The sequence below is a fragment of the Lipotes vexillifer genome, unplaced genomic scaffold (assembly GCF_000442215.2).
Source record: "Lipotes vexillifer unplaced genomic scaffold, Lipotes_vexillifer_v1.1 scaffold926, whole genome shotgun sequence".
NCBI lineage: Eukaryota > Metazoa > Chordata > Mammalia > Artiodactyla > Lipotidae > Lipotes > Lipotes vexillifer.
In genome coordinates this window covers 3,184,649-3,195,609 of record NW_006798085.1, presented here as the reverse complement: position 1 = coordinate 3,195,609, position 10,961 = coordinate 3,184,649, and the positions used below count along the sequence as shown (strand labels likewise).

General features: G+C 37.7%; 1 protein-coding gene across 1 annotated transcript in view; it reads right to left on the bottom strand.

Annotated features, from left to right (window-relative positions):
* OPHN1 (oligophrenin 1) overlaps positions 1-10,961 on the bottom strand; it is a gene marked incomplete at its 3' end in the record, with an annotated part of 409,261 nt that overhangs the window by 110,928 nt on the left and 287,372 nt on the right. The window contains exon 4 of the mRNA XM_007470151.1: positions 10,660-10,731. Within this exon, the coding sequence (XP_007470213.1) occupies positions 10,660-10,731 (72 nt within the window). The remainder of the gene's footprint in view (positions 1-10,659; positions 10,732-10,961) is intronic.

The following is a 10,961-nucleotide window of genomic DNA, read 5'->3' as shown; positions in this document are numbered from 1 at the left end:
TAAAGCAGAAACTAACACACCATTGTAAAGCAATTATACCCCAATAAAGATGTTAAAAAAAAAAAAAAAGACAAGGGTCCCCACTTTCGCCACTATTATTCAACATAGTTTTGGAAGCCCTAGCCAAGGCAATCAGAGAAGAAAAGGGAATAAAAGGAATCCAAATTGACAAAGAAGAAGTAAAACTGTCACTGTTCGCAGATGGCATTATACTATATATAGAAAATTCTAAAGATTCCAACAGAAAACTACCAAAGCTCATCAATGAATTTAGTAAAGCTGCAGGATACAAAATTAATACACAGAAATCTCTTGCAATCCCATACACTAACAAGGAAATATCAGAAAAATAAATTAAGGAAACAATCCCAATAATAAAATACCTAGGAATAAACCTAGTTTCGGCTCCATAGCCTGAGGGTTGGGGACCCCTGCTCTATGACATAAATCATCAAGATCTTTTGACCCACCTCATAGAATAATGAAATTAAAAACAAAAATAAACAAATGGGACTAATTAAAATCAAAAGATTTTGCACAGAATAGTAAAACATGAACAAAACAAAAAGACAACCCACAGAATGGGAGAAAATATTTGCCAATGAAGCGTCTGAGAAGGGATTAATCTCCAAAGTATACAAACAGCTCATGCAGCTCAATATCAAAAAAACAATAACACACATCAAAAAATGGGCCAGAGAACTAATTAGGCATTTCTCCAAAGAAGACATACAGATGGCATATGAAAGAGGCATATGAAAAATGCTCAACATCACTAATTATTAGAGAAATGCAAATAAAAACTACAGTGAGGTATAACCACACAATGGCCAGAATGGTCATCATCAAAAAATCTACTAACAATAAATGCTGGAGAGGGTGTGGAGACAAGGGAACCCTCTTGCACTGTTGGCGGGGTTGTAAATTGGTACAGCCACTATGGTGAACATTATGGAGGTTCCTTAAAAAGCTAAAAATAGAATTACCATACGACCCAGCAATCCCACTCCGAGGCAAATCCACGGCAAAAACCATAATTCGAAAAGATGCATGCACTCCGATGTTCACTGCAGCACTATATACAGTAGCCAGGACACAGAAGCAACCTAAATGTCCATTGACAGAGAAAGGGATAAAGAAGATGTGGTACATTTATACTATGGAATATAACTCAGCTGTAAAAAAAAAATAATAATAATGCCATTTTCAGCAACATAGATGGACCCAGAGACTGTCATATTGAGTGAAGTAAGTCAGACAGAGAAGGACAAATACATGATATTTCTTATATGTGGAATTAAAAAAAATGGTACAAATGAACTTTTTTACAAAACAAAAATAGAGTTACAGATGTAGAAAACAATCATAGGGTTATCACCAGTGAAAGAGGGAGAGAGACAAATTAGGAGATTGGGATTGACATATGCACACTAGTGTACATAAAATAACTAATAAGAATGTACTGTATAGCACAGGAAACTCTACTCAATACTCTCTAATGAGCTATATGGGAAAAGAATCTAAAAATGAGTGGATATATGTATATGTATAACTGATTCATTTCACTATATAGCAGAAAGTAACACAGCATTGTAAATTATACTCCAATAAAATTTTATTTTTAAAAATCGACTGCATATTTTACATTTATGGCACACCAAATTCTGACTAGCTAATTTGTACATCTCAATAGATGCACATTTAGTTAATTACCTTTAGAATCTCAAACAGAATATTAGATTATGAGTTATTTGTCCACTGTTCTTATTGTACACATGAGAAAACTGAGGCCCAGGGAGAAGTGCTATCTCTCATACACTGAAAGGAGACATAGACTTACAACCAGGAGAACTGAATTCATATCCAAGCTCTGTCACTTCCTTGTCAAGTGACCTTAGACGCCACAGGTCACTGAACCTTAGTTTCCTCATCTCTAAACAAGGGATAATAACCTGTACTTTACAGGGTTGTCCGGGGCTTCAAATGAGAACATATAATTATATTTGTAAGGGCTTAACAAAGCACATACCAGTAAAATCACAGATCCAGCTAGCAGCAGTGTATCAGTCTGGGGGTATCAGTCTAGGCCTAGTCAAGAGGTAGAAACCAGTATAAATAATTACTGAACTACAAAATTATTAAACTAAAATAAACTAACCATAAGATATAAGGAAACTATATATGGTACCCTAAGGCTGAAGGAAGGTACTCAAAGAACGACAAATGTGGAAGGGGTTCAGATCTCATTGGAAAAGGTATAATCGAAGTCACTGAACAGTAGAGAAGTTTGCTGTTTTGGCCTGGTAGTCCACAGTCACTAAGTAAGCAGGAGGCAAGTCCAGAGGGCGGGTGGGAAGCAGAGAATCAGCAACCAGTGAAGCAGATAGAGAGGATGGGAACACTCTAAGTTTCAGGAAAGTTTCATAGGGCCAGTAGGAACCTTCCAGAGCACAAGCAGATGGTAATGGGGGCTGGCAGAGGAAGCGGAGAGCAGCACCTCTGTTATAAAACTTCAGTCAGCAGGTAGGCTATGTGGGGGTCCTACAGAAGGAAGCTCGAGGATAGCATGAGTGGAAAAGCCTTCAGGGACAGACATATATTGAAAGACCTATAGAAAGGTTATCACCAGGCCAGGTGGAGGTTTCAAGGTCATTGAGGGACCCTGTATTGTGGGTGTATGGCTGGATCAGAGCCCCACTGGATATCTCACTCCCTCTCTACCAACCCACCTATGCAGCAGCTAGAAACTACAGGACAATCCCTCCTCCTGCAATATCCCTCCAGCACCCTCTACTGAGAATGATTAATATCTTGCTTACAGTAAAAGAGAGATGCTTAAAGGATTTCTGTCCATTTTAACAGAACCGGTATTGAAGACGGTTCGAGCTAAGAGGCCATAAATTGATAACATACAGGGGTAGACTGGAAGCTACAGTTTCTAATACTTAGCTCAGTGCTTTTTCTACTGCCTTAAATTTCACAACTGGGAGAATTCTAGACAGTTTCTTGAAAACTACTCTCACACTGAGCTGTTTACCTTCCTTACAGGTGTGCAGGATGGTCCCACTGTTAGAGAAGTAGGAAAAAAGACCGATAGGAAGATGGGATTGGTTCAAGATGGTGGAGTAGAAGTACAGGCGCTCAATCCCTCTTGGAAGAGCACCGGAATCACAACTAACTGCTGAACAATCATTGACAGGAAGACACTGGAACTCACCAAAAAAGATTCCCCACATGCAAACACAAAGGAGAAGCTGCAAAGAGATGTTAGGAGGGGCAAAGTCACAAGAAAATCAAATCCAATAACCACTGGGTGGGTGACTCACAAACCGGAAAACAATTAAACCACAGAAGTCCACCATCTGGAGTGAAGGTTCTGAGCCCCACATCAGCCTTGCAAACCTGGGGGTCAGGCAACGGGAGGAAATTTACCAGATAATCAGACTTTGAAGGTTAGTGGGATTTGATTGCAGGACTTCAACAGGACTGGGGGAAACAGAGACTCAACTCTTGGAGGGCACACACAAAGTAGTGTGCACATCAGGACCCAGAGGGAAGAAGCAGAAGACTGAACCAGAACAACCTGCTAGTGTTGTCGGTTCTCCTGCAGAGGCGGGGGATAGCTGCAGTTCACCACAGGGATGGGAAACTGGCAACAGGGTTCTGGGGGTGCTCCTTGGTGTGAGCCCTCACCCAGTCAGACAATGGGCCTACCAGGAAGCCTGTAGCCTCCAGTGCTGGGCTGTCTCAGGCCAAACAACCAACAGGGAGGGAACCCAGCCCCACCCCATCAGCAGACAAGTAGATTAAAGTTTTACTGAGCTCTGCCCACCAGAGTAACACCCAGCTCTACCCACCACCCGTCCCTCCCATCAGGAAGCTGCACAAGCCTCTTAGGTAGCCTCATCTACCAGAGGGAAGACAGCAGAGGCAAGAAGATCTACAATCCTCCAGCCTGTGGAATGAAAACAACATTCACAGAAAGATAGCCAAAATGAAAAGGCAGAAGGCTATGTACCAGATGAAGGAACATGATAAAATCCCAGAAAAACAACTAAATGAAGTGGAGATAGGTAACCTTCCAGAAAAAGAATGCAGAATAATGATAGTGAACATGATCCAGGACCTTGAAAATAGAATGGAAGCAAAGATCGAGAAGATGCAAGAAATGTTCAAAAAAGGCCTAGAAGAAGTAAAGAACAAACAAACAGAGACGAACAATACAATAACTGAAAAGAAAAATAGACTAGAAAGAATCCATAGGAGAATAACAGAAGCAAAAGAATGGATAAGTGACCTGGAAGACAGAATGGTGGAATTCATGCCATGGAACAGAATAAAGAAAAAAGAATAAAAATAAATGAAGACAGCCTAAGAGACCACTGGGACAGCATTAAATGCACCAACATTTACACTATAGGGGTCCCAGAAGGAGAAGACAGGGAGAAAGGATGTGAGAAAATATTTGAAGACATTATAAACAAAAACTTCCCTAACATGGGAAAGGAACTATCCACCCAAGTCCAGGAAACGCAGAGAGTCCCAGTTAGGAAAAACCCAAAGAGAAACACACCAAGAGACATAGTAATCAAATTGACAAAACTTGACAAAGAAAAATTACTGAAAGCAACAAGGGAAAAATGACAAATAATATACAAGGGAACTCCCATAAGGTTAACAGTTCATTTCTCAGCAGAAACTCTAAAAGCCAGAAAGGAATGGCATGATATATTTAAAGTGATGAAAGGGAAGAATCTACAGCTAAGATTGTTCTACCTGGCAAGGATCTCATTCAGCTTCGACAGAGAAATCAAAAGCTTTACAGACAAACAAAAGCTAAGAGAATTCAGCACCACCAAACCAGCTCTACAACAAATGCTACAGGAACTTCTCTAAGAGGGAAACACAAGAGAAGAAAAGGACCTACAAAAACAAACCGAGAACAATTAACAAAAAGGCAATAGGAACATACATATCAATAATTACCTTAAATGTAAGTGGATTAAATGTGTCAACCAAAAGACATAGACTGGCTGAATGGATACAAAAACAAGACCCGTATATATGCTGCCTACAAGAGACCCACTTCAGACCTAGGGACACATACAGACTGAAAGTGAGGGGATGGAAAAAGATTCTGTGCAAATGGATATCACAAGAAAGCTGGAATAGCAATAATCATACCAGATAAAAGAGACTTTAAAATAAAGAATGTTACAAGAGACAAGGAAGGACACTATGTAATGATCAAGGGATCAATACAAGAAGAAGATATAACAATTATATATGCACCCAACGTAGGAGTACCTCAATACATAAGGCAAATGCTAACAGCTATGAAAGAGGAAATCGACAGTAACACAAGAATACTAGGGGACTTTAACACCTCACTTACACCAATGGACAGATCATCCAGAAAGAAAATTAATAAGGAAACACAAGCTTTAAATTACAAAATAGACCAGATTACTTAATTGATACTTATAGGACATTCCATCTGAAAACAGCAGATTACACTTTCTTCTCAGGTGCACACAGAACATTATCCCGGATTGATCACATCTTGGGTCACAAATCAAGCCTTGTTAAATTTGAGAAAATTGAAATTGTATCAAGCATCTTTTCCGACCACAACTCTATGAGGTTAGAAATCAATCACAGGGAAAAAAAAACATAAAAAACACAAACACATAGAGGCTAAACAATATGTTACTAAAAAACCAAGAGATCACTGAAGAAATCAAAAAATACCTAGAGACAAAGGACAATGAAAACACGACAATCCAAAACCTATGGGATGCAACAAAAGGAGTTCTAAGAGGGAAGTTGATAGCAAAAAAACCCTACCTCAAGAAAGAAAAAAAAAATATCTCAAACAATCTAACCTTACACCTAAAGGAACTAGAGAAAGAAGAACAAACAAAACCCAATGTTTGTAGAAAGAAAGAAATCATAAAGATCACAGCAGAAACAAATGAAATAGAAACAAAGAAAACAATAGCAAAGACCAATAAAAATAAAAGCTGTTTTTTTCAGAAGGTAGACAAAACTGATAAACCTTTAGCCAGACTCATCAAGAAAAACAAGGAGAGGACTCAAATCAATAAAATTAGAAATGAATAAGTAGGAGTTACAACAGACACCACAGAAATACAAAGCATCATAAGAGACTACTACAAGCAAGTCTACTCCAATAAAATGGACAACCTGGAAGAAACAGAAAAATTCTTAGAAAGATATAACCTTCCAAGACTGAACCAGGAAGAAATAGAAAATATGAACAGACCAATCACAAGTAGTGAAACTGAAACTGTGATTAAAACTCTTCCAACAAACAAAAGTCCAGGACCAGATGGCTTCACAGGTGAATTATATCAAACATTTAGAGAAGAGCTAACACCCATCCTTCTCAAACTCTTCCAAAAAATTGCAGAGGAAGGAACACTCCCAAACTGATTCTACGAGGCCACCATCCCCCTAATACCAAAACCAGACAGAGATACAGCAAAAAAGAAAAAATTACAGACCAGTATCACTGATGAATATAGATGCAAAAATCCACAACAAAACACTAGCAAACAGAATCCAACAACACTTTAAAAGGGTCACACACCAATTTCAATTGGGATTTATCCCAGGGATGCAAGGATTCTTCAGTATATGCTAATCAATCAATGTGATACACCATAATAACAAATTGAAGTATAAAAAAACATATGATAATCTCGATATATGTAGAAAAAGCTCTTGAAAAAATTCAACACCCATTTATGATAAAAGCTCTCCATAAAGTGGGCATAAAGGAAACCTACCTCAACATAATAAAGGCCATATATGACAAACCCACAGCAAGTATCATTCTCAATGGTGAAAAACTGAAGGCATTTCCTCTAAGATCAGGAACAAGACAAGGATATCCACTCTTGTGACCATTATTCAACATAGTTTTGGAAGTCTTAGCCACAGCAGTCAGAGAAAAAAGATAAATAAAGGAATCCAAATTGGAAAAGAAGAAGTAAAACTGTCACTGCAGATGACATGACACTATACATACAGAATCCTAAAGATGCCACCAGAAAACTACTAGAGCTAATCAGTGCATTTGGTAAAGTTGCAGGATACAAAATTAATACACAGAAATCTCTTGCATTCCTATATACTAACAACAAAAGGTCAGAAAGAGACATTAAGGAAACAATCCCATTCACCATTGCAACAAAAAGAATAAAATACCTAGGAATAAACATATCTAAAGAGGTAAAAGACCTGCACTCAGAAAACTATACAATACTGATGAAAGAAATCAAAGATGACAAAAACAGATGGAGAGAAATACCATGTTCTTGGATTGGAAAAATCAATATCGAGAAATGACTATACTACATAAAGCAATCCCCAGATTCAATGCAATTCCTATCAAATTACCAAGGCATTTTTTTACAGAACTAGGACAAAAAATCTTAAAATTTATATGGAGACACAAAAGACCACGAATAGCCAAAGCAATCTTTAGGGGAAAAAACGGAGCTGGAGGAATCAGGCTCCCTGACTTCAGACTATACTACAAAGCTATGTTAATCAAGACAATATGGTACTGACACAAACACAGAAATATGGATCAATGGAACAAGATAGAAAGCCCAGAGATAAACCCACAAACCTATGGCCCAATAATCTATGACAAAGGTGGCAAGTATATACAATGGAGAAAAGACAGTCTCTTCAATAAATGGTGCTGGGAAAATGGACAGCTACATGGAAAAGAATTAAGTTAGAACACTCCCTAACACCATACACAAAAATAAACTCAAAATGGATTAAAGACCTAAATATAAGACCAGACACTTTAAAACTCATAGAGGAAAACATAGGAAGAACACTCTTGGACATAAATCACAGCAAGATCTTTTTTGACCCACCTCCTGGAGTAATGGAAATAAAAACAAATATAAACAAATGGGACCTAATGAAACTTAAAAGCTTTTGCACAGCAATGGAAACTATAAACAAGGCAAAAAGACAACCTTCAGAGTGGGAGATAATATTTGCAAACAAATCAACAGACAAAGGATTAATCTCCAAAATATATAAACAGCTCATGCAGCTCAATATTAAAGAAACATACAACCCAATCAAAAAATGGATATAAGATCTAAATAGACATTTGTCCAAAGAAAACATACAGATGGCCAAGAGGCACATGAAAAGCTGCTCAACGTCACTAATTATTAGAGAAATGCAAATCAAAAGTACAATGAGGTATCACCTCACACCAGTTAGAATGGGCATCATCAGAAAATCTATAAACAACAAATGCTGGAGAGGGTGTGAAGAAAAGGGAACCCTCTTGCATTGTTGGTGGGAAAGTAAATTGATATAGCCCCTATGGAGAACAGTATGGAGGTTCCTTAAGAAACTAAATATAGAATTACCATATGACCCAGCAATCCCACTACTGGACATATACCCCAAGAAAACCATAATTCAAAAAGACACATGCACCCCAATGTTCATTGCAGCATTATTTACAATAGCCAGGTCATGGAAGCAACCTAAATGCCCATTGACAGATGAATGGATAAAGAAGTTTTGGTAAATACATACAATGGAATATTACTCAGCCACAAATAGGAACGAAATTGGGTCATTTGTAGAGACGTGGATGGAGCTAGAGTCATACAGAGTGAAGTAATTCAGAAGGAGAAAAACAAATATTGTACATTAACTCATATATATGGAATCTAGAGAAATGGTACAGATGAACCACATTGCAAGGCAGAAATAGAGACACAGATTTAGAGAACAAATGTATGGAAACCAAGCGGGTAATGTGGCTGGATGAATTGGGAGATTGGGAATGACATACATATTCTAACATGTATGAAATAGCTAATAAGAACCTGCTGTATATAAAAAAATTTTTAAACGGTGCATTTTGAAAAAAAAAAAGAAACATGCATGTGATCCATCAATATCACTTCAGGAATGTATCTTAAGGAGATGATTAGACAAGTTTCGAAATCTGTATGTAAAAGGATGTTCATTACAATGTTTTTTTATGATAGTAAAAAAAAAAACAGAAAAAACCTAAATGACCAACAATTGAAAAATGCATAAATGGGTTATAGCACAGCTAGTTAATGGAATATTATATTGTATGTAGCTACTTTAAAAAAAAAGACTAATAGGAATTTCACCTTTCTGAGGCCCAGTTTCTTCATTGGGATAGTGAATAATGTACATCCTACCTCACAGGTTTACTGTAAGAATTAAGGAAGACTGAATATGTAAAATCCCCAGCCCAGGCATGGGACATAGGAATTACATAACAGGAAATTTTTTCCTTTCCCTTAGATGGCATGAAGTCAACCACTGCAGCATATTCTTACTTTCATTTTTCCTATTCTCACTGGGAATGAAAGAAAACCAGATGTAAGGGTTTTCCCATCATCTGTCCTTCTTCATCCACTTAATCAGTGTTATGTTAACAACTGTCATGTCACTTAACAAGTAGCTAATTATTTTCATACCACACTTGTGATTTTAAAGGCTCTTTTTTCCTTCAATTATACATTTTCCCAATTAAGTATTCAATGATGAACTGAGTGGAATCCAGAATTGCTGGCCTATCCAGAGAACTCACTTTTCTTGAATGCCAGTTACTCACCTAATGCCATGTCAACCTGACTGATGATACCAGGCAATGGAAAGCACATCCACTAGTCTGCTCTTTCTTCTCATAACTTGTTACTTTCATAGCCTCACCCAAAATGCTTGTCAAAGTACTCCATATGATAACCACTGTGCCGTGTGTTCTTAGTCCTAAAAGGGCCAGATGCTTGGTCAAGAATCTACATTTAGTTCTGGTAGGCTGTCTTGGTCACATGTTACATACATATTGGAGCTTACAAGATAGGCCTACACCTAGTTGTAATGAATAAACTTGACAATTATTCATACCCCTTCATGAGACACTGGGGAATCAGAGAGATCCATGGGAATCTGGCATTATCTGATACAATGCTGCCCTGTCCAATACAGTAGCCACTAGCCACATGTGACTCACTGAGCATTTGAAATGCGACTAGCATGACTGAGAAACTGAGTTGTTAACTTTATTTTCTTTATATAGCTTGTGGCTACCATATTGGACAGCATAGATCTAGACAGTATAGTTTAATGGAAGAATGTGGGATTTGAAGCTAAATAGATCCTCAGGTTTAAGTCTTGTCAACTGTTAATTACTAACTATATAGCTATAACTTTGATCATGTTCTTCATCTTGTTCAAACCTCAGTTGCATGATCTGTAAAATGCGGATAATACCAGAACCTCACAGGGTTGTTGTGATTAGAGAATGAATGTAAAACACCTAGCCTGGGGCTCATCACATGGTAAGTCACCTTTAAATAATATCTATTTATCAAGCTCCCCATTTTCCATACGGAGAAACTGAAGCTCCAAAAGAAGTGTCTTGTCCACAGTTACAGAGCTAGTTGGAAGCACAGTCAGGAGCCAAATCCAGATTGTCTCACATTTTTTGATAATGAGTTTTCCTATAAAGACGAATCCTCCTCACCCCTGAAGAGTGAAGGGTGGTAGCCCAAACAACTACTCAACTGCTATAAAAAATATCTTATACATGTAGAGAAAATGTACCTTTGTGAAGCCTATTTGTTCCTTCCGGAAATTTTCCAGGGGTTTGATCAGCAAATCACTAGCATTGTGTACCTAGAGAAAAAGAAAGAACACGCAAAATAACTTGTAGATTAGCAAGGTTCAGATTCAACATTCATTGTTACTAGGGTATTTCCTTATAATACACCATCCTGCAAAACGTTAACTAGTTTGCTGGCTTGTTGAGTTTTGTTACTGTTTTTCCCATATTGGTCTTTTAAAATCAAATGGTTTGACGATTACCTTAAGTGAATACCATGGGAGACAGCACAGGGGGAGGATTT